This window comes from Amblyomma mixtum, chromosome 2 (genome assembly GCF_055824585.1).
Source record: "Amblyomma mixtum isolate Tamu chromosome 2, ASM5582458v1, whole genome shotgun sequence".
Classification (NCBI taxonomy): Eukaryota; Metazoa; Arthropoda; class Arachnida; order Ixodida; family Ixodidae; genus Amblyomma; species Amblyomma mixtum.
Genome location: NC_143013.1, coordinates 51,918,180 through 51,942,948, shown reverse-complemented (window position 1 = coordinate 51,942,948; position 24,769 = coordinate 51,918,180). Strand labels below are relative to the sequence as shown.

Sequence of the window (24,769 nt, the reverse complement as noted above, 5' to 3'; positions counted from 1 at the left end):
GCGAGAAAACCAATGACCCTGCTTGGAGCTGGGGCAGGTCTCACAGTACCCCAGATGGTTCAGCCTCTCAAATCGGCTACTCCACTCACATCGACGAAAATTCTCTACGCAGACGACTGCAGTTTTTCGCAGATTCCACTCAATCCAGGTAAGTTCCGATGTTAAATTATTTATCTTAAAACACAGATTATCATAAGCTACCTCGTGGTCTGTGCTTGAGCCGAAATAGTCCAGTAGTTTGTGCAGGGTAATTTGCAAACCGTACAGATGAATACGGTACACCCTGTACAGAGCATACTAACCAGATATAACGAAAAAAGCACCACAGTACTGTCAACGAGTACAGCGTCTGCTGACAATCGAACATGCCAAGTGAAAACTAGCCAGTGTACCCACCTCGAAGAGGGCGCGTGCACAGACCAGCCGAAGTCGGCAATCTTGATCTCGCCGTTGACGCCAAGGAGTAGGTTCTCCGGCTTGATGTCCCGGTGGATGACCTTGTTGTTGTGGCAGAACTTGAGCGCCTGGCACAGCTGGTAGGTGTACTGCATGGAGGAAGGTGAGCGCGTTTTGTAAAAAAAAGCAACGACATCGACAGTTGTACAAGGGATCGATAATATACGACGGATCGACCACTTCGGGAGTAAATATGGTAGTCATGTATAGAGCGGTACTCTCATGAGTTGTATAAGTAGGAAGTAGGAGTTATTGTAGTCATATGCATGCTTACTTTCTTCGAGCTTCTGTTCAGAAGTGCATTATCATTCAGTAAAGCTCCAAACTGGATTCTTAGCTTTCTCTTTTATCACGCAACTTTTAAACGGTGAAAGGGCGCATCTCTTCAGGCATGTAGTTTCTGCCTGAAATACAAGCGTAACGAGTAGCGCATGGCAAATTCCAGCTCTTTGGCCTTCACTAATCTCTACTGAAACGACAATGATTAACGAAAAAACCAAAAATGCAGGGCAAATTTCAGGGATTTTTCAAATCACTGCAAGGAATAAGAGCCGAAAATACGGATTTTTTTGTCCGAACTCGCAAGTTTTAGTTGCTACACAGACCATCACGGTCGACGACTGTTGCAGTGAAAAAACGCCGCCCTACAGCATGCTGCCGTGACCGGACAGCGCGGGATGGAGGCTTCAGTGCCGCGTCGTGGTCAATGCGTGTGGCGGTGTTTTTATTGCTCATCATCATCATCATCAGCAGCAGCAGCAGCCTGACTGCGTCCACTGCACGGCAAGGCCTCTCCCAAGTCTCTCCAATTAACCATGTCTTTGCCCACTGCGGCCACCGTATCCCCATAAACTTCTTAATCTCATCCGCCCACCTAACTTTCTGCCGCCTCCTGCTATGCTTGCCTTTTCTCGGAATCCACTCCATTACGCTTAAGGACTAGCGGTTATCTTGCCTTCGCATTATATGCCCTACCAAGTCCATTTCTTACTTTTGATTTCAACTAGGATTTCATTAACCGGCGGTTGCTCCCTCATCCACTCTGGCCGCTTCCGGCCTCTTAACGTTACACCTGTCATTTTTCTTTCCATAGCTCACTGCGTTGTCCTTAACTATGTTTGTTAGACTCCAGCTGCCTGCCCCGCAGTTGAGTACCGGCAAGATTCAACTGTTTTTTTGTCAATATCTCTCAAGACGAACGTATACAACAGCTGTATCATATTGCTCATACATGCCCAACAAGACTGTAAAAGGCGCCAGCGCATAGGCAGTTTTTGCAGACTGTGTCTTGATGCCCGATCTAGAAGGCCGTGGCTCATATAGCTTTCATCCCTCTCCTCGAATGAGAGGCGGCGATAATTTAATCGTTTTCTTCGTCCGCAGAACAGTAACTTTCTTATAACTATAACATGACCGCCACAGAGGCAGCAGTTTTAATATACGTACAACATGATGTTAATGGAGTTACGCTGACTTCGTGCTGGGTCCTCCTTTTGGAGATCAACCCTGCGTCTCTTGACAGCTGCAATTTAAACTCCATAATTTGTAGCGCCGTAGCGCAGCACCGCCGCTAGCTGTTGGCTGTTTCGCACGGTTATCGGTTTTGTAAGGACGTTGACACCAGTAGAGAATATTAGTAATAATTGTTTTTCCACTCGAATTCGGTTCGGCCGTGAGAAAATACCAACCGCATGCCCCTGTAATCATTACTTTCTCTGAAGGTGAGCTCCACTCTAGAACATCGGGGTTGTAAGAACTAGCTGCACAAAAGGTGTAGCTATAGATGTCGTCAGCCTTCCTTCTCATCCTCATCGTTTAAGTCGGCCTATTTATGTGCTCGTCCTAGCCTACCTTTAAACCACTTATAAGCGTTAACAATGTGGCTCCCAAAAAACTACATTGTTCAACACTCAACCCGCCGAGGTGGCTCTGTGGTTAAGACGCTAGTCTACCGAGCCGGAGTATCCCGGTTCGATCCCGACCGCGGGGGCCGCGTTTCGATGGAGGCGAAACACAAAGGCGCCCGTGTGCTGTGCGATGCCAGGGCACGTTAAAGACCCCCAGGTGATAGAACTTATTCGGCACCTCTTCCGTTCTTCTTTCACTCTCTCCTTTTTCCCTTCCCTTACAGCGCTGCTCGGGTGTCCACCGAGATAAGTGAAACAGTTACAGCGTCATTTCCTTTAATCAAAAATCAGTTTTCATTTTCATTCTTCAGTACCCCTTCCTTTACATTGCGTTGGCTGCATCTGATTCCTGCATCTGATTCCAATTCAAAAACAATTATTTCCGACTCGCGAGGGGCATGTCGGAACTTCGAGCAGGGCTGGGTACCGTATCTAGCCTACCGCATTCTCCAAAACAGCGTCTATACCGGGGACCCCGCTCACCGGCGTATCGTTTGGCCTCCTGCTCACATGGGCCTTGAGGGAAATGAGGCAGCTGAAGCCGCCGCCCGCGCGCTCTCTCACCGGACATTCCCCTCCGATCCTGACGATCAGAAACTCGAATTTATTCCAGCTTACACCTTCAAAGACATCGTTTTACTCTATCAATCTGGCCATGGTCTTTATCCCCGCCCGTGTAAAGGTCTCTCAAAGGCGGAGGAGCGGCTTCTGCTTCGCCTCTATACTAATACTTTGCTGTGCCCGGCAGCTCTCAAACACTTCGACCCTTCTTTCTCGGGCAGCTGTACGCACTGTGCGGAGAAGTCTTCGGACATCTACCACATGGTGTGGGCCTGCCTCTTCAACCCTGTTATCCCCCCTCACTCCAACCCAACCCGGGAGAACTGGGAGGCGACCCTGCTCGACTGCTCTGACCTGCAGGCCCAACGAGCCTTGGTCGCGCGAGCCCGGGCGGCGGCCGATGCCACTGGGGTCCCGAACTAGGGACCTCCACCTAGTATCTGTAAGGGCTGGCCCCCTCTGGGTCAGCTCATGCATAACCTCCTGTAGTATACCTGTACATAAATGTTTTCCACCACACCTGTTCTTCAACGTAAAACTAATTTTTCCCGTGGAATCATCATCCATCATTAATCATCCGCCATCAGTAACCAGCCCTGGAGATCAGACTACTGGCTTGTGCCCAGATTCAGAGCGCTTTTGTCACAGCATCAGAGGAGGACCTGTGGCATGACTGAAAGCTGTGGTGATGGCAGTCAGGGGGGTGAGACACGGGTAAGAGGAGGAGACAGCACTCACTGTGGCTGCTCGCTGGTCGGTAAATCGCTCTGCGTCACGAAGAGGGCGAAAGAGCTCCCCCTGAGGAGCATACTCCAGGATGAGGTAGACACGGGTCTCATCATAGAACCAGTTGTACAGGCACAGGATGTTTGGGTGCCTGCGAGGTGAGGCATAAAGTGGCCACTGAGCAATTGCACCAGTCTGGCATCGGTGGTCCCTAACAAAGCACATGGTGTAGTCTGCGTTAGCTTGCATTGAAAGAGAAAGTAAGGCACGGCAAAGGCAATTCTGAACATAGGTTTGAACAACCCCCTATACAATTTACACTATTATCATACTGTTCAACAACTTCGAGTAATGTTGAAGTGCGTCCGAGTGAAAGATTATTAACAAACACTCATAACAGAGCAGACACAGAAAACGAAGAACAGATGGTGCCTTAAAACCATTACACATTGAAAAGGCCTCGAGAAATTTCAAGATTGTTTTATGCGTGCATAGCCTTTACTTCCACGCAAAAAAAAAGGACCGTCAATGCACTTGTGGCCACACACACTACAAGGGCATACTTGGCTCAGTTGAGGTAACCCATTTTTTCGTTAAGCGTGATGACCTTAACCGAGGTTAACAATTAGCCTAACTCTGCGATGTGAACAACAGCACCATGCTATGCGAAAACCGTGGTTAGTTTAACCGACTTTAAGCGCGCCGCTGCGTCACAGTTTCCGTACACAAATATACTTGATTACGGCATACATCCAGCCATGGAAGTTGCATTATTTATGGTACTCTTCTTATTCTAATCATGCACCGCTTCAAAATTTATTTTAAAATTACTGGTGGAGCCTGTCTCGTGTAAAATTCCAAGAATTACGTCACACTTTTCACTTTGCCACATCGATCATGACAAAATAACCGCGTCAAATATCCCATAAAAAAAAATTTTGTGGGATTCCTGTCAGAAGGCATGAATTGTTCTTCCACAAAGGAGGCTGAAAAACCAACATAACAGTGGCATTAGTATTTCGAACGCCAACAAACTGTATGAAGCGTTCTCAAAAGAAGCCGTGTGCTGAAGCTGGGCTGTTAAACGAATTTCGCTTTAGAGCGTGTTGACTTTACTTGCGTGCAGTTATCAATTTTTCACTTCCTGGCTGGCTGCATTTCGACGTTATAGTGGAACGTATGCACTTCCAATGAGAAAAAAAAAGGGGGGGGGGGCTCATAAGTAAGTGTCAGGAGAATATCCACCAGCTTCCCAACAGCCTGGCGTAGCAAATAAGTGATATAATTGCAGAATAAAAAAAAAACCTTGAGCTCACTGCGGCGACTCACATTGGAGCGATGTGAAAGCAAAAACTCCACATACTATATCGACGTCCGTGGCTGTTCTCACGTCCGTGTGCTATATCGACGTCCATGGCTGTTCTCACGTCAAGGTATTTTTTGCGTTATTTCACGTTTAATTAATAAACTAATTACACCTCATCATTCAAATTTTCCCACGGCAACATTTTATCCCACACAATGTGTCACAATCACACTTTCACAACTTTATCTTGAGAGAATGACGTAATCATGCGGACGAAATTGCGGACACTTTTTTCTGACGCGACAGAGCCCTATAATGCTCTCGCATTAAAAAAACGTCGAAGATGAATAAAGAACTGCAGTTAAAGAGAGCGCGCAGGCCATAACTACATCTACACAAAAAAAAAACAGCAAACAGAGCGGGATAACCTTCAAGCGAGAATGTAGCACAACGCAGTGTGCTACAAGGTGTACTCGTGACAATGCAGATCTCAAAGCAAGCAAGCTCACCTTAGGTGGGACTGGATCTCGATTTCCCTTCGCAACTGACGCTCCATGTTACAGCGCTGCAGCTCAGACTTGAACAGCATCTGCACGCACGACGTTGACGATGAAGTTTGTAGGCAGCTTTTAGGGAAGCTTTGGCCAAAAAGCGCCGTGGCAAACGCTATTTTCATCTACTCAGGGTTCGACCCATTTTCCAAGAATTTCTTCCTAGAGAAGTCGACAGCAGGCACGGGGAAAGCTTGTACCAACTGGAAACTGATGGTTATGCCTGGCGGCACTGGGGACTGAATTCCGCACCTCCCCCTTACGAGGCGGACGCCCAAACCGCTAGGCCACGGCTGCTGTCTCACGCACAACGTTTACACACCATTTCTTCGTGTGATTAGGGATGCCTTGCAAAGAAGATTATCTGAAGGCTTTGTTTATTTATTTATTTTTATTCAAATACCTCACGGGCTCTGACTGGAGTATTATGTGAGGGGGGTTACATAACTGGCGTGGGAAAAGAAGCTAGTAGAACATGGTTATTTTAACATCGTTATGCAATAACAAGCAACCAACCAGAAAATACAACTAAATTAAAAAACTAAATTGAAAAACCCACTACAGAACACACTTCAGAAAAACACTTCAGAACAAAATGCTGCTTATTTTTTCTTTGAAAATAACGTAATCTGAGATGTGAACAATGTTTTCAGGAAGACTATTCCAATAAATGATTGCATGGGGCAGGGCTGATGAGTTGAATGCAGTGGTCCTTCCCGAAAGGTGTTTAAAACTGAGGTGATATGCAATGGGTGAGATGTGCGGGCCGGTTTTGTAAGGGGTAGTGTGAAGGAATGGTGGCTGTAAACAATTTTATGGAAGAGGCAGATAAGAGCTATTATGCGAGATTCTAAGGATGGAAGGGATAACGAAGCCTTAATGTTAGTTATACTGGAATGTCGGCAATAGTTGCGAGAAATGAAGCGAGCGGCACGATTTTGTACGCGCTCTAGGGAATGAATTAAGTACTGCATTTTTAACAGAAGGCGCCAGAACACCAGAGTAGCAAAAGGATGCCACAAACCTCCGAACTTAGATGATGAGCAGTTCTGTGCTCAATAAATTTCAAGAATTTCGGTTGGCAGCGTTATTACAGCCCTCGACCACTGCTTCCTTTGGTTGTGAATACAGAAACATTTATTGAGGCGAAAGCCTTGGATGGCTCATTGTTGTCCGTCCATCCGCGAAAACTGTCACATTATAGCCGTCAATCATCCTGATGACGTCATCAGTGGTGTAATATGGCACAGCCAAAAATCATTGAAATCATCGTAAAATAAAGAATAACAACATAAAACTAATAAATAAAAATACGAATAGAATGAATTGAAAATAAATAATAATAAATTGAGGAAAACTAACAATTTTGAAATGACAAAGAATAAAAGAGAAAAGTAACAGTAACCCTAAACATTAAAAACAAATAAATAAATAAATAAAACAAAAACATCAGAGAAATAAATATATATATATATAGTGACAGAAACTAATGACGTCATCTAATGGCGTATTATGTCGTAACCGAACATATGTACTGCGCATACGCGTGACGTTACCTATGAAGTCATCGCCACTTTCTATATGTGGAGCACCGACCGCCGCTCCGACCTCCGCTCCGACCTACGGCGCCATCACCACAGTCACAGGCGCAGCAACAGAGGCGGAAGGGGCTTTCGCCTCATCGCACTTTGCTAAGAGCAAAGTGCCCCCCAGAATTTTTATCGTTGGCTGTCGTATGTGCAGCCTTACAATGAATTTACAAACAATATAGCGCAACCATGTGAAAATCCTCCAATCAGTCTAAGCTGTCAACGTATGGTCACGTGTGGTATCCGCAGGCAGTCAAGCATGGTATCGGCAGGCGGTCAAGTATGGTATCGGCAGGCGGTCGACAAGGAAGGCTGGCAGAACTGCTTGAAACGTGAACGTTGTTTATTGTGCGACCTCGTGCCCGTAAATGAGTACAACTCAGAGACAGCGACATCAGCGAGTGTACCAGCTGGTCGACGAAGAACAGGATCACCATCGCCCTCACACAGCGTTCAGTTTAATGGTGACGAAGAACTTTCAAGATAAAGCTCGAAACGCACCAATGACAACCTCCAACATCGTAGAAGCCATTGTGAACGGCTACAATATTTCCATAAATATATGGTCGCCTCTTGCGTCACAGAGTGAGAAGACCACGTTCCGTTGCATTCGAGCATTCACAAGCGTTACAAAGCAGCGCCAGAAGCCTGTAGACGCAACGGTTCTGTGCACTCTGCCAATTTTCACTTAAGGAGTTTGTTTATGCACTCGAAAAGGGTTTTTAGAGTTCTTAAGTTCAGCCCTTATATTAAGTCAAAAGATATCCTGGCAGAAAGCAAAAGCAGGTGTCGGAGTAGGTGCTTAGCTTTGTTAAATTTTGATAAGCCATGGGCCTCTGTGCATGAATGCAGTATGCACACAATGTTCCCGTTCTATATAAATCGCTTCAGAATGGCGGAGCCGCAAGGCTGGTGGACAGTTGCCGAAAATCAGATTTCAGAGACGACGTTCGGTGCGTTATTAGAGATTAACACCTGGCAAAGAGCGCAGCGAAAAGGAAATACGAAGAAAAGCAACAAATCCCAATCCAGAAATACAATACAAAATTTTCTGTCGTCGCAGAGATTTTCTGTAATATTCATGCTCATGATGTTGTAACAGAATTTTTTGTAGTGTAAAGAGGAAGATGAGCAGCGGCAGCCGCCGCTCCGCTAGCGCGCGGCGCGAGATCGCTGGCTGGATGACCGAAGCTCGGACCGGCATTTTGGCTATCTGTCGCTAAGTTCCTTTCCCCGGAAATCCTGCTACAATTTGGTGGATCTGTGCTGGGTACAGCCTTTGGCCAACGTCCTGGAGCTTCGCAGCAGAACGATCGCTCCAGCCATGTCCACCGACGCAAGCCAGTCATCTTCCCTTTCGCCTACGCCCGTCGTTTGCCCTGGCGCTCTCCGACAGCGGGACCCAGCCATTTTTACCGGGTCCGATGATCACGACGTGGAGGATTGGCTTGCCTCCTACGAGCGGGTAAGCGGCCACAACCGGTGGGACGACGCCATGAAATTGAACAACGTGGTGTTTTACCTCTCCGACGTGGCCAGCCTATGGCACAGGAACCATGAATCAGACTTTACCACCTGGTCTGCCTTCAAAAGAGCCTTTTCTGACATCTTTGGGCGCCCTGCAGTACGCAAGCTGCGCGCTGAACAGCGCCTGCGAGTGAGAGCCCAGCTACACGGAGAATCGTTCACGAGTTATATCGAGGATGTCATCAACCTCTGTTCAAGGGTGGACTCGTCTATGACCGAGGCGGACCGGATTAAGCATGTCCTGAAAGGCATCGAAACGGAAGCATTTCAGATGCTTATCGCCCGGAACCCTACCACCGTTGCCGAAGTGTTCAACCTGTGTCAGAGCTACGATGAGCTCCGCAGGCAGCGCATTCTGGTGCTACCACCTTCCATGCAGCCTGACTCGCTTTCCAGCCTCGCCGTGACAACCTCCCACAGCTCGCTGCTTGACCAGATAAAAGACTTTGTACGTGAGGAGGTGGCTCGACAGCTGTCACTTCTTCACGGCGTGCAGGGGCCTCCCTCCAACCTGGATCCGACCCTACAAACGGTGATTCGCGAGCAAGTGACCGAAGCGCTACCACCTGTTCGTCCGCCGGTTCCCGCTGCAGCGCCGCTCACATACGCCGACGCCGTCCGAAAACCAAGAGCCGAGCCGTTTGTCCCGTATTATCCTCCGACGCCGCCGCCTGCCTTTCCAACCCGACCACCTCCTGCTCGTGTCAACCCTTGGCGCACCCGTGACAACCGTCCTATTTGCTATGCATGTGGTGTCCCTGGCCACGTTGAGCGCCTGTGCCGACGCCGTGTGCCACCACCCGTGGATGACCCCAGAACCTACGTCTACGCGGCACCACAGCCCCCGCCACGTCCGTCGGCCGCCGAAACAGCTTGATGCCTCCGATCGCCGCCCGTATTCTCGCCGCCGTTCGCCATCCCCGCGGCGCCGTTCTGTTTCGCCACTGCGTCCTCATTCCCCTATGCGCCAGGAAAACTAGTTGCCGCAGTTCCCGAGGCAAGAACTGCGTATTCGGCGACAAGTTCAAGGCCTCGTTTGTCCCCAGCGAATGTGCTCGACGTTTCTGTGGAGGGCCACACCGCCTTGGCGCTTGTTGATACTGGCGCTGCTGTTTCTGTGATGAATGAGAAACTGTGCCGAAAACTTCGCAAAGTGACGACGCCGTTATCCGGATTTTCGCTTCATGCAGCTAATGCGCAGCGCATCTCGCCTTTAGCCGCCTGCACAGCCAGGGTCATCATTTACGGTTCCTTATATACTGTTGAATTCGTCGTTCTCTCATCGTGCTCGCATGACATTATTTTAGGTTGGGACTTTCTTTCCCAACATGAGGCCCTCATCGACTGCGCTCGTGCCGAGCTCGAACTTCTTCCGTGCAGTGCTACCTCGCCTGATACGTCATCTTCGTGGGGCAAACTGTCTGTGGCTGACGACATCGAGATTCCTCCGTGCTCATCTGTTCCTGTCCCTGTCTCCTGCCTCACCGCATCTGACGGCGCTGTCGTCTTTACACCATCCGACGTCTTCATCTCTCGACACGGTCTGCCTCTGCCATTCGCTCTGCTCACTGTTCAAGATGGCTGCAGCCTCATCCCGATCTCGAACCCTTTTTTGAGCCCCTGCATATTTCTCCGTGGCGAATGCCTTGGCCACATTCAGCCCGTCGACTCTTTGCTCGATCCCGAACGATGCGCCGAATCATGTTCTCTTGCTACTAATTCTCTTACTTTGCCCGCATCTCCCGCTGTGGCCACAGACGATGCCTTTGCCGATTCCGTCGACGCCAGTCTTGCCACACCGCAACGCGCCCAACTACTTCACCTACTGAACCAGTTTCGCTCTTCTTTCGACGTGGCTCAAAACCGACTCGGCCGCACGTCTACCGTGACCCATGAGATCGACACCGGAGCCCACTTGCCGCTTCGTCAACGCCCGTACCGAGTTTCGGCAGCCGAACGCCAGATTATCAACACTCAGGTGGACGACATGCTTCAGCGAGGCGTCATTCAACCATCCGGTAGTCCATGGGCCTCTCCTGTGGTTCTAGTGAAGAAAAAAGATGGCACAATACGATTTTGCGTCGATTATCGGCGGCTTAACAAGATCACCCGCAAAGACGTTTACCCGCTGCCGCGAATCGATGACGCCCTTGACTGCCTCCAAGGTGCGGAGTTCTTTTCTTCTTTAGACCTGCGTTCGGGGTATTGGCAGGTCCCTGTGGCCGAGGCTGACCGTGCCAAGACGGCTTTTGTTACACCAGATGGCCTGTACGAATTTACCGTCATGCCTTTCGGCCTTTGTAATGCCCCAGCGACTTTCGAGCGAATGATGGACTCCATTTTACGCGGCCTGAAGTGGACCACGTGCCTGTGCTACTTAGATGACATTGTCGTCTTCGCGCCTGATTTTGAGACGCACCTTCACCGCTTGGAGCACGTATTGACATGTTTAACTGCCGCGGGGTTCCAACTTAATCTCAAAAAGTGTCGCTTTGGCGCCCGCCAACTGACAATTTTAGGTCACGTCGTCTCTAAGGACGGTGTGCTTCCTGACCCAGCCAAACTTCGTGCCGTCGCTGAGTTCCCCAAGCCGTCGACTCAGAAGGAACTTCGCAGCTTTCTCGGCCTGTGTTCTTATTTCCGACGTTTCGTCCGAAATTTTGCCTCTATCATCGCACCACTTACGAAACTTCGGGGCGCCAACAACCTGTCCGATTGGTCACCTGACTGCGACGACGCCTTCATCACCTTACGCCGGCTGCTCACAGCGCCTCCCATTTTACGCCACTTCGACCCCACTGCTCCCACTGAAATTCCCACCGATGCCAGTGGCGTTGGCCTCGGCGCTGTCCTTACGCAACGTAAACCCGGATTTCCCGAGTATGTCGTTGCCTACGCGAGCCGTGCACTGACAAAAGCGGAATCCAACTACTCAGTAACCGAGAAGGAATGCTTGGCGATTGTTTGGGCGATCGGAAAGTTTCGCCCTTACGTTTATGGCCGCCCTTTCGATATCGTCACGGACCATCATTTCCTGTGCTGGCTGGCCTCCTTGAAAGACCCTACAGGCCGCCTCGCTCGCTGGGCCCTACGCCTACAGGAGTATGATATCCGTGTCATCTATCGCTCCGGCCGAAAACATAACGACGCCGACGCATTGTCCCGCTCTCCACTGCCGCCAGACGTTGTCTGCCACTCGCCAACCGGTTGCGCTTCGCTGTCGTTTTCAACAGATACCATGGGCAGCGAGCAAAATAAGGACCCCTGGATATCTTCGCTTGTACGTTTTCTCTCAAATTCCTCGGCGGCACCCGTGCCTCGTGCCTTCCGCCGCCAGGCTGCTCACTTCGCCATTCGTGATGGTCTATTGTACCGCCGCAACTACGTCCCTACCGGCAGGAAGTGGTTGCTTGTCGTCCCTGCCCATCTGCGGTCGACATTCTGCGCCCTGTTTCACAACGACCCGCAGTCTGCTCATGCCGGCGCCTTTAAAACATACACGCGACTCCGTCTCCGCTATTATTGGCGCGGTATGTCCACCTACGTCCGCAAATACGTCCGCTCGTGCCCTGACTGTCAACGTCGCAAGCCGGCTCCTCACCACTCAGTCGGCCAGATGCAGCCTCTCCCTTGCCCTTTCCGTCCTTTTGACAGAGTTGGAATTGACCTCTACGGCCCCCTTCCTTACACTGCTGCTGGCAACCGCTGGGTTATTGTAGCCGTCGACCACCTCACGCGTTACGCCGAAACCGCGGCTCTTCCTGCTGCTACGGCACCACACGTTGCCTCTTTCATCTTGCATCACTTCATTCTTCGCCATGGAGCGCCCCGAGAACTGCTGAGCGACCGTGGGCGCGTTTTTCTGTCCGAGGTCGTGGAATCTCTTCTCAAACAGTGTAAGATCACTCACCATACCGCCACGGCCTACCATCCTCAGACTAACGGTTTGACGGAACGGTTTAACCGCACCTTGGGCGATATGCTGTCGATGTACGTGTCTTCCGACCACTCCGACTGGGACAGGATCCTGCCGTTCATCACCTACGCCTACAACACCGCCACGCAGACCACCACCGGCTTCTCGCCATTTTTTCTCCTCTACGGGCGCGAACCTTCCTCACCACTCGACACAGTACTTCCTTACCGGCCCGACGTGTCCGAGTGCACCACTCTTTCGGAGGCGTCCAAGCATGCCGAGGAGTGCCGTCAGCTCGCTCGGTCGTTAACATCCGGCGAGCAGGGGCGTCAAAAATTCCGTTTCGACACAAGCCACACTGATGACAGTTTTCTACCCGGCTCTCTCGTCTGGCTTCACGTGCCGTCTACCTCACCTGGCCTTTCGTCCAAACTTCTCCCCAAGTACCACGGACCTTACCGCATCGTAGAGCGCACTTCCCCGGTTAACTACATTGTCGACCCGGTGACACCCTCCACAGATCAACGCCGACGCAGCCGCGAGACTGTTCATGTGTCACGCCTGAAGCCGTACTATGACCCGTGTGTGTTGTCGTCTCCCTGACTCTCCAGGATGGCTTCGCCTTCAGCCCGGGGGTGATTGTAAAGAGGAAGATGAGCAGCGGCAGCCGCCGCTCCGCTAGCGCGCGGCGCGAGATCGCTGGCTGGATGACCGAAGCTCGGACCGGCATTTTGGCTATCTGTCGCTAAGTTCCTTTCCCCGGAAATCCTGCTACAGTAGCATTAACAGAATTTTGTATCGTTACTGCAGAAAAGTACTGCAGATCTACAGATTTGATATAAGTACTACAGAAAAGAACTACAGTAGTACAGAAAAAAGCTACAAAACAAAAGAAAATTCTGCGTTACGACAAAACAGCAGAATATTGTATTTCTGGCTTGGTTCTACCGTTTATTTTTTTTTCGTCTGGGATAGGATAAGCGCTAAGAACGGTGTGCTTTATACAGACAGATATCTGCCTGTGCAAGTAAGATTTCTTTATCGGACAACGCCACTGTAACTGACCTACACACATTGAAGAAGCTTCGATGATGTGATAGGCCTCTGCAATCTCACGCGTGCGCCGTAACGGTGGCTAAAAAAAACGTTCGTGTTTGAATGCTCCATGCATAAGCATTTGCGCGCAAAAGAGGACAGGCGGGTGGAACAGGCTCTTTTTTTGTGCTTATCGGTGCACCATACGGCGTGTATTAAAAAATGAACGCCTTGCTGTATTAAGCTGCTGTTGCACTTTTAAATACGCGCAATCTAAAGTTCTCAAGAGCGCAATAGTTTCTGTTTGGTTCATTGGGGTTTAACGTCCCAAAGCGACTCAGACTATGCGGGACGCCGTAGTGAAGGGCTCCGGAAATTTAGACCCCCTGGGGCTCTTTAGCGTGCACTGGCATCGCACAGTACACGAGCCTCTAGAAATTCGCCTCCATCGAAATTCGCCCGCCGATAATTTCGCCTTCTCGAGATCAACATTTAGGTCTTACTACAAGGCCGAAATTATCTTCCATGGGAAGAAAACTGGGGCTGCGCGCGGCTGGAGCTGTAGCTGTTGATTCTGAAAAGCCTCTAAGCAGTTTCTAGAAAAATGGCAATTATCTTTAAGGCTAGCAGATATGACTTTGGTCCTCACACAAGTCACAAGTATCGCAGTCATTCTGTACATTCATCGCATCGCACATCTCAACAAGGTGGAGGCAGGATACGTTAATATAGTTTTCGACCCTCTGTAAACTGACATTGTGTACCTGGTGATTCAGCGACTGGGGCAGGTGAGTAGCGTTTGTACGCGAGGTGTTTATTCTGTGAGAAACTCCGCGCAGTACGTGAACCAAGTTGACTGTCGCTTATGCACAGATACCGTTTTCGTGGGGCAGAACACGCATCGACCAGACAGGCGATTGCATGGATACACGTCACAACGAACATGAATATGCACACGTGTTTTCTCCACTGCGCCTAGGTTGCTGTTTGTCGTAGCTCGTAAACACAAGTTGTCTTTCTAGCCAGATGATTACCCACTAGTGAGCCCATGACACCATCAAGGATACGCCAATGTGTGCAAGCCAACCATCTATCTCACTTGCCGACAAAAGGTCCTACTATGATCTTCGATTAAAAAATTCGGAAGAATTTAAAAAAACCAGCCACCCTGTCGCTGTGGCTCAAGAAATGCCTAAGTCGCGCCAAAAGTACAAGCGCTTTCGAGACGCTCGTAGGCAAAGCGACCCCTCAAGTCAACATAACTCGCCGAAGCAGCCAAAATATGTTAGGCGATAGCGCCGAGAACAACTTCGTTTACGAAATTCTAAATATTGATATGGATATTACTTAAGGCGAGCTACACCCATCTTAATAAGGAGGCTAACAGTAATAGTTAAAAAGTTATCTATTCAGTACTAGTCAAGCAGTCTACCAGTTAAAACGTCTTAGGTATATTCTGATGCGTTATACCACTGATATTTTTACGTCTTCTTACCCAAAAAGCCTTTTTTTTTTTAATTACAGAACACCTTAGGCGTATCACCCGGTATGTAAAAGGAGGAAATCGAGCCGCCGCTGACAACACATGAAAACTGCTATCGGAGGGCAAAATGGAGGTCATACGGCAGCAATGACGTGCTGTAAAAACTAATTCTCGCTCAATGAATGCAGTGCTGCGACATCGACTGTACATTAAATGATATCAATGCGTACTGTATACCCACCTTCAGAGCAACGAGGTAGAGCGTCGTTTTCTCTCGGGCAAGATAGACTTTGCCGAACTTGCCCTTCCCCAGCGGCCGGCCGATCTCGAAGTCGCTCAGGCGCCAGATTTTGACTCCTTCCTCGGTGCTGCAGTCCAGTACAAATTCTTATAATATGAATGACGCAACACAAGTAATCATTTCACCTAATAAAGGAGTGAATGGCCACATAGTCTCAAGCACTACGAGAGCACGACTGCTATATCGCCCCTCAGGTTTGCTTAAAATAAAGCACATAGGCAGGAAAAAAATGACGCCGTCAAGGCTGGCGGGACCTAGCATCTTAATGCAAATGTGTCGTTCTGAGCTCTTTTTGAATAGATTCCCCAGTAAAAGAAAGAAAAAACATCAGTACAAGGAAACTGTTGGTTCCCAGATAATAGGCACCAAAATCCTGCGCTATGCTCCATTAATATGGAGCAACTCCATTAATATGGAGTTGCATTAATATGAATACATTTCCATACGTTCCACAATACGGCTTTCAAGTAAATGCGTCGATAACTCTGCCAAACTATGATCGTATGGTAAGTTTAGGCACTAATAAAACGCGCACAAACGAACAAGTGGGTCGAGCATGGGCACAAGCGCAGAGGAAGTCAGCTGGCAAGGTAAGTTCTGCGCAATACAAAAGTGTAAGTGGGCAAGCATTAAAAAATGGCTGAGGCTTAGCTAAGGTTAAGCCTAGTAAGATGCGAAGCATATTGATGGCTAGGCTTGGTAATACATGGCTTTCCTTGGTTGAATACTTGGTCATTTTAATACAACCACTAGAAGTGTAGCAAGGATTGCCGTGGCAGCTATATACGGGATCATCGGTCTCTGTGGCACGCTGAAGCTTTCGCTTCTCGTTCAAATCAGCCCTGCTTCTAGGCGGCATCCCAACACCTGGCCGCCTCGTAAGTGCCCGGAGAGCGAGGCAAGCTCAGCTTTATACCGCTGCTCTAGCGTCACGTGGTCAGCCGCCGCGCCTCTGATGTGTAGCCTCCACCGCCGCGGGCGACCGCGCGAGCCGGCAGCCCATCTCTCCTCTGCTGTGACGTCATGTTGTCACGTGGTGTCACGTGGTCACGCTAAAGGTCAATGGTAGCTCCACCGCCGCGCTCGACGGGCTGTAGTGTAGCTCTAGTAATATGCTTCGCATAATAATGCCAGCGCTTTTATCGCAGCACGCGCAGCCTGGCGGCCTAGAGGCAGAGGGGACGAGAGAAGCAGGATAGGTGAGGCAGTCAGCAGCCAGGGTGGGTTCTCCGCAATGCAGAAATGCACGTGCGGAAGCATTATAAAATATTCTCCGCCAACAGTGTCTCAGTGTTCGACCTCAGAGCGTTAGCAACGGGAGCTTGAAATATTTACATTGATGTGCACGTCAAACGTGGAGAAGACGAAATCCAAACATCCGCGTATGTTTCCTTTCCGGAAATATCCCTTCCAAGACACAAGCTGCGCCATCTACCTCATATTTTGCACTATATACTATTGCGATTTACAGACACCTTTGCTATATCCGGTATATTTTCTCGTTATGTCAGTTAATAAATTTAAATAACGTGTGCATCACAACACGACGAATTGTTTGACGCCATTCGGAACCCCCTGCGACAAACAGTTCGGCCATAATGGCCGTCTGAAGGTCCTTGGAATGTGCGGTTTGGGGGCGGAAAGGTCGTCGTTGCGAATCCCACACATAATTTAGGTTTCATCAAAATCAGAAATTTTGCCTTCACCAACATGCAAAGTTTGGTTTAGTTTAGTTTATGGGGGTTTAACGTCGCAAAGCGACTCCGGCTATGAAAAAAGCCGTAGTGAAGGGGTCCGGAAATTTCGACCACCTGGGGTTCGTTAACGTGCACTGTCATCGCGCAGAACACGGGCCTCTAGAATTTTGCCTCCATCGAAATTCGACCGCCGTGGCCGGATCGAACCCGCGTCTTTCGGGTCAGCAGCCGGGCAATTGTAATCGCTGTATGTAGAGAAGTTCGAGGCGGTCGATATTCGGTTTGAGTTTTTTTTTTCGATCGAGGCTCTACAGGCAAAGGCGTTCTACGGAACGGGAACAGACGCGACTCTGCTGATGTCTTAACACGCTGTATGCTGGGAGCGATAATTATTTTTAAAACATCAGGAGCGCCACGAATCAAAAAGGCAATGGCGCACACAACACGAAAGCAACGAAACACTGGCTAAAAGTAGCCCGTGCGCTTACGGTTCTTCGACGGATTCTTGTGAGCTGCTCGTTGAAGCCTGCTGCTCGTCCATGCTGTTGCTAGTCGTGCTCACAGGTTCGTTCGTGCCAACAGCGCTGCGAATTGTAACGTTGCAGGACAAGGAATAAGGGGGCAAAAATGAAAAGTTGTGAAATGCGCATTGCCGCCCTTCCCTAGCCTTTCTTCTATCGCTCCCCCATTTCTTTCCCTCTCCCCTTCCTTTTCTTCCTTGCAGCCGCAGCTCAGGTACCAAGGGCGGTACCAAGGGCGGTACCAAGGGCGGATTTAAGGAAAAGAGCTGCAGTCGCCTATTTCCACCCTCAAGTAAGAAATTGTTTGAAAAAACCCCATTGGCCCACTAGAGGACTTAAGGGGGAGGGGGGGGGGGGGGGGGGCATGGTTGGGGGGCGGAAAGGTCGTTGTTGCGAATCCCACACATATTTTGGGCTTCATCTCAATAGCAATATTATCCTTAGGAACATGACAAGCCATTTGATACCTCTTGAAACATCCTTCGCCAAACAGGTGTGACCACCAAATTTTATGCAAATGGTGGTACCGCAGGGGTGCCCCACTTCGATGGCCGCTATACTGACACATATATAACGGATCGAAAGTACAGGTATCAGTTGAGGCGCTACTCGCCCACTGTTGCTATGTGGCATAATGTGTTCACATAGTTACTGTTTCGGTCCATTTGACTTTCATTGCAGACTGACGTGTCCTTGACAAACGTGAGAGATAAGGCTCTTAAAAATTGCATTGCTCGCAGCACGCCATGGAGGAATAAAAAAAAATGTGGAAAGGCCATTAGGTCACATTATTTGAAGTTAGACGTGAGTGCTCCCCCTCGTTTGTTGGCGTCGTCTCCGCGCGCTTGCGCAGGAGATAATGCGACAGACTACGCCGCCGCACCCAACGTGACTATTGCTGCGCTGTGGGCCGAAAACTCCCAGTAGTCCTTGCGAAAACACGTAACTTCAGGCAGATTTTTGGCGTGCAGCTCGGATAGTAAGGGCCCGGCGGTGAAATTTCCTATGCTGTCCAGCGGCCCCGCATTACAGACGCTAGCGCCAGTTCTTCCTTCAGTTGCGTTCATAGCGGTTGGCGGACGAATAACGGCGTATTAATCCCCATGACAACAGGTGACCGAAACACACGGGCGCGGGGGGTGTTCGCATGGCGTCTGTTTTACGCGTGGACAAGTCCAATATCGGGCCCGCTAGGGGAGATGGACCGATGTATCGTGGTCCACCTACTCTGCACGGCCGCGCGCTTGGTGTTTTCGCGCACCATTTCTTTGCTGTTTTGGCATGTTAAATGTGGTTGCGCTGCTGGTCAACAATGGTAAGCGCAGCGCTGAGCCAATGTACGGAGAACAGAAATTATTTTCTATTGTTCTATTGACGCGCATGCCCTTCCCATTATTTTCAGTATAAAAGGAATGCTTCTTAAAACACATTACACGTCTATGTTACAGCATTCTGTAAAATACAAATAACGTGTGTCGGCGCACCAGAGGTGTTAAGCTTCTCTCAAATGGCGCCGCTGACATTTTCAGTACATCATTTCGTGCATCACTCTCGCTATACGTGTGTGATCATTCCGTGCAAAGTGTTCACTCGATATATAGGGATCATTTTGGGTACAGTGAGTGCACACAGTTTAATGCGTGCACGATGTACCTTAGAATCGTAGATAATTGCAAAAAAATTACCGACGATTACGTTACTTCCTAATGCGAAATTTGAGCGCAGCAAATAAGCTGTTTCACCTTTTCGATAGATTGAGGCAAAGAAATCGAGCAACACATGTATGCGCTATCACAGAATTTTTTTTTTTCACACGTATTCCTTTAACAAAGACTCCACTAACAGTTCTTGACAGTCATGAAGGAAGCTTTGTGGTCGGAGAAATAGAGTGATATATGTTCGAATTGGTACAGCAATGCTTGATTCTCAAAGACGAGATCTATACAAGTGCCTCGCGAGGTTGTCACAGCCGTGGGACGCGTTACGAGCGAGAGGAACGGGATGTTCTCCCGCATAAGTGTTAGGAAATTGCTGTTTGTCTTTATGTCAACATTAAAGTCCCCCACTACTAACATCGGTGTGGATCGATGGACGGTTAATGCGAGTTGCAGGAAGTGCACGACGTCTTTCGTGAGTGCGGTAGGGGCGAAGTAGGCAGCTACTACCAGCAAGCCGTTGGGCAACTTTGCGGCGCACAGTTCGCCAACTTCATGTGACGTGCCAAACATTTCGACTGGTACTGCAGAGAGACCTGTGCGCAAGTATATAGCGACTCCCCCCGCTCTGTTGTGGTCTCTGCGAGCACCACAGCTGTATAGGAAATCTATGATTTCGAGAGGCTCTTCGGGATCCATCCAGGTTTCAGCAAAGCAAAGTACAGAGGAATGGCGCAGAATGTGATCGTGGTGTACGTCCTTGGCATGTGCGGCAAGGGAGCGTACGTTAAGAATGTGGTTGTGAATGATGAATCAAGTGCTGCCAGCGAATGACGCGTCCATTGGCTGTCTGCGTGTGTTACTGATGTGTGGTTAACATGTTAAGCTTCGCCTGTAAGAGTGGAACGCGACAGCGTCTTGCAACGCTGCCAGGGAGTCCACAGAACGCCATCGCCAATTCGGCTGTACGCCTTGCTGGACGGTAAATTTATTTTTTGAGGAAAGGAAATGTATCTTTCTCGCATATCTGGGTGGACACCTGCACCTCGCCGTAAGGGAAAGGGGGAAGATGGGAGTGAACGAAGACGCCGTATTAGCTAGACGCGCCTTTGTTCATTCCAAACCATTCAGCTGGCATTACGGAGTGGCTAGCGTGCTCGTATCGCACTCCGGAGACCCTGGTTCGATTCCCAAACTCGACCAATTTCGTTCTCGGTTTTATTGATTTATGCGGTCTAACTAGAAAGGTTAATTAGGCTATTTCATATTTATATTATTTATTTCTATCCATCGTGTTCTGTCATTAACCTGTCAATTGTTGGAACTGTCTAGGATGTTCGACAAACGTATATGAAACGAGCAACGTCTTACTGAGTGGGGAAGTGCGTGGTGGTGGAGGGAACGCGGCTTCGTACTTATCTGTTTTTTTTTTCAGCAGCGTCTCCTTCCGCGGACGCTGTTGTCGCTGCGGCGCGCGTCTTTCTTTTCTTTTCTTCTGACCTCTTCATTCTCCTCTATATTAATTAGGATAATTGATTATTAAGCAATTAACTAAACTCAGTCCAACTTAGTTGCAGCATCACTATACGATCCCTTTGATTGGTTGCATGGTTACTAGCTAAAGTACAATTGGCCCCATTTGAAATTCGCGCACTGTGACGTCACGAGCATTTCGACCAATTGAAAAGCGTGACATTGGGGGCGGAGCTGGTTACGAGGCCGACGCCGACGACGACGCGAAACCCAGGAACGGACGCCAAAGAGCTGCGCTCTAAAAAATGTTTAATGTTTACGTAAACACCTGAAAGCAAACCAACGCCACACAATGACCTTCACTGTCCATGCTAAAATATTCGACACCAATAGAATTCAGTTAGCATGCACTTGCACAAAGAGTTCCCACGATGTGCCGACTCAAAGCATAGCAGTGACTAAATCACAGTTCATGATCCACGGCGCGAAATGAGCAATGGCTCCCGAGAAAGTGAGCGCAGGTAGAGGTTCCCGTCAAATCCTTGCGAGTCTCGCTGCATTCTTCGCAATTTCAAGGCCGCGAGCACAAACCAAACGCCACCGTAGCTGTCGCGACACCGACATCACTAACACAGGAAGGAACGCGACGCCAATGTGTCTGACAGGCGCCGCAAAGCAGGCGACAGCGCCCCAGATAACGCGACTGACGGAGTTCGCGAAACACGCAAACGATGCGCGGCGGTTACAACGGCTGCACGGGTCAGAAATACAAAACGGATAGGCCGCGTTTGACCTCCACTACGCCACCTCTTTCTTCTTTCACTCCCACCTTCCTCCCTTCCCTCACGGCGCGGTTCAGGTGTCCGCCGAGATATGTGAGACAGATACTGCGCCGTTTCCTTTCCTCAAAAACCAATTTACCAATTATAGGCCGCGTTTCGATGAAGGCGAAACGCAAGAGGCGCCCGTGTGCTGTGCGATGTCAGTGCACGTTAAAGATCCCCAGGTAGGCACTGCCCAGGTGGTAGAAAATATTCCGGAGACCTCCACTACGGCACCTCTTCTTTCGCTCCCACTTTCCTCCCTTCCCTTACGGCGTGGTTCGGGTGTCCGCCTAGATATGCGAGACAGATACTGCGCCATTTCCTTTCCTCAAAAACCAGTTTACCAATTTTATAGAAATAGGCCTTTTAAAATTGGTTTTGGAATGGCGCTGTATCTGTCTCACACATCTCGGTGGACACCTGAACCGCATCGTAAGGAAAGGGAGGAAGGTTGGAGTGAAAGAAGAAAGAGAAAGAAGTGCCATACTTTTTTTTTTTCAGAAACTTCTTATGGTTAGATCTCGCTCTTTATTATAAACGCAAGCACCATTTCCTTATTCAGTGGGGTATCTGTCCTCGCTTCGGCGAGCGCGGCTTCGGCCGCTTATCTGTTTTTTGAGCAGCGTCCGCTCCGGCGGACGCAGTTGTTGCTGCGACGCGCGTCTTTCCTTTCCTCTCCTTCCTCTGATCTTTTAACTCTCCTCTATCTGCACGTGGCAGCGGTGGTGGCTTGGCTCGAGCCAGTAGCAGGCCCGTGCAATTTCCTTTTCATCCTTCTCTCAGTCACAACAACAACAACCTTATTCAGTTACGTTCATAGCGAATGGCGGACCAGTTACGGCTTCAGAGAAGGTTTTTCCAATTAGCCTGAAAGGAAGTTGCTCGCGCTTTACTCCCCATGGCGAGAGCCTCTGCTGAGCTTTCCTTCCCCCACGAGCCACGCGGAGCCTGAGGGTCTCGAAGCAGGCGATGGCAAGAGCAAAACGCAGAGTCAGTAGGCGGTAGCGGCGTTTCATCACAGCAGACATGTGCAAGGGGGCTAAGCATTCGACAGTGAGGACATGTGGGAAGGACGAAACCCCACCTACTTTATTTGCAGTTCGCCGGAGTGCACGCGTTAGAAATTTGTTTCCCGCCAAGGACAATATATATGCGAAATAACTAACGAGTTTCTATTCCTTATGTTGATAGCAACCTGTGTGATGGTTCAGTGGTTCAGGTGTTCACTGGACAGATACTGCGCCATTTCCTTCCCTCAAAACCTGTTTACAAACTGTGTGACCTGCTTGAAACCATGCAAGGACTTCAATGCTCCCATACCTGCCACGGTGGCTAGTGGTTAAGGCGCTCGGCTACTGAGCCAGAGTGCCCAGGTTCGAACCCGACTGCGCCGGCAACATTTGTATGGGGGCGAAACGCAAAAGGCGCCTGTGTGCTTTGCTATGTCATTGCACGTTAAAGATCCCGAGGAGGTCGAAGTTAATCCGCAGCCCTCCACTATAGCACGGCCGCTTGATGCAAAGCGCAAAGCGAGCTTTGCGCTTTGTATCTAGCGGCCGTGACTATAGCACCTCTTTCTCTCTTTCTTCTTTCACTCCATCCGTTATCCCTTCCCTTACGGGCGCGGTTCCGGTGCCCACCGAGATATGTGAGACAGTCACTGAGCCATTTGCTTTCCTCAAAAACCAATTTCAGTGTTCCTGCTACGATCTCAAAGGTTTCAGTCACCGTGATTTCAGTGCATAGATGCATTCACTGTGGTGTCAGGAGCAGTAAAGGGCAAAAATGGTCATTTGAAGCCGTAGAATACAGGGGAAAAAAATGTGAGGAAAGGAAAGAAAAGATGCAGCAACTGGCTTACTCGCTGGACCATTCAACCACGCCGTCGGGGAAGGTAGGTAGTAAACGAGGAAAGAGAGGAGGAGGTGCCGTAGAGTATGACTGCGCATTAACATCGACAACCTAAGGTCCGGTAACTGATATGCAGTGACATCGTGCACAGAACATAAGACTTTTGCACTCTGTCTCCATAAAAATACGGCCACTGCACTGACATCGCACAGAACACGGACCACTAGCATTTCGCCTCCATCGGCGCACACAACACGAAAGCAACAAGAACAATGGCTAAAAGTAGCCCGAGCGCTTACGATTCTTCGAAGGATTCTTCCCAGCTGCTCGTGGAGGCCTGCTGCTCGTCCATGCCGTTCCCAGTCGCGCTCACGGGTTCCTTCGTGCCAAGAGTGCTGCGAATCGTAACGTTGCAGGGTGAGGAAAAGAGAGAAAAAATAATGAAAACATGAAATGCACGCGCTATCGCACAAGGCATCAAGGACGGAATTAAGGAAAAGAGGTGCAGCCCCCTTTCCACCCTCAAAGTAGAAATTTAGTTCTGAAAAACCTCATTGGCCCACTGGCGGACATAGGGGTAGGGGGGGGGGGGGGTGCATCTCTCAGCAAGGACTTTTCGTGATATTTATAAAAAATCCTATTTATCTTTGGCGAAGTCCACGACGTACATTGCGTTAATACGCACGCCCCCCCCCCCCCCCCCCCCGCCCCATTTTTTTTTTCTTCGAAGATAAGTCGTGATGATTTGTGCCAATAAACCGTGCCTCCAAGAGTGGCCCACAAATGAAAATTTATCTTTAAGGAAAGTGAATGGCGTAGTAACTATCTCACTTCTTTGTGGACACATCAACAGCGCCATAAGGGAAGAGAGTAAGGTGGGAGTGACTTAAAAAAATACTCCGCCGACACTGTCTCAGTGTTCCGACTTAAAAGCGTTAGTTACGGCAGCTTCAAGTGCTTACATCGGTGTGCTCAGCAAACCAGACGACCAAAACGAAACATCCGCGGATGTTTCCTTTCCGGAAACATCCCTTTTAAGACCGAAGCAACGCCATCTACCTCATCGAGGGTCGAGGACAGCCCGATTGAGTTGTAACAGGACATCCTGAGCACCCGGCCCCAACAATGGGGAATGGTACACGGCCGCAGTCGTCCACCAATCCAAAACAGTGAACGGCCTTACTTTCCGAGCCCGTGACATAACACACGCGGAGGAGGTCACCATTGCGTTGGCTGCATCTGATTCCAATACAAAAACAATTATTTCCGACTCGCGAGGGGCATGTCGGAACGTCGAGGAGGGCTGGGTACCGTATATAGCCTACCGCATTCTCCAAAACAGCGTCTACACGGGTGACCCGCTCACCGAAATGTCCTTTGGGCTCCCGCT

The 24,769-nt window shown here is 49.4% G+C and overlaps 1 protein-coding gene across 1 annotated transcript in view; it reads right to left on the bottom strand.

Annotated features, from left to right (window-relative positions):
• LOC149359334 (aurora kinase C-like) overlaps positions 1-24,769 on the bottom strand; it is a 33,038-nt gene that overhangs the window by 4,697 nt on the left and 3,572 nt on the right. Inside the window, exons 3-8 of the mRNA XM_089569024.1 lie at positions 23,679-23,774; positions 17,544-17,639; positions 15,299-15,425; positions 5,466-5,545; positions 3,663-3,801; positions 397-545 (exon numbers count right to left, since the gene is read on the bottom strand). Coding sequence (XP_089425150.1) covers positions 397-545; positions 3,663-3,801; positions 5,466-5,545; positions 15,299-15,425; positions 17,544-17,639; positions 23,679-23,774 — 687 coding nt within the window. The remainder of the gene's footprint in view (positions 1-396; positions 546-3,662; positions 3,802-5,465; positions 5,546-15,298; positions 15,426-17,543; positions 17,640-23,678; positions 23,775-24,769) is intronic.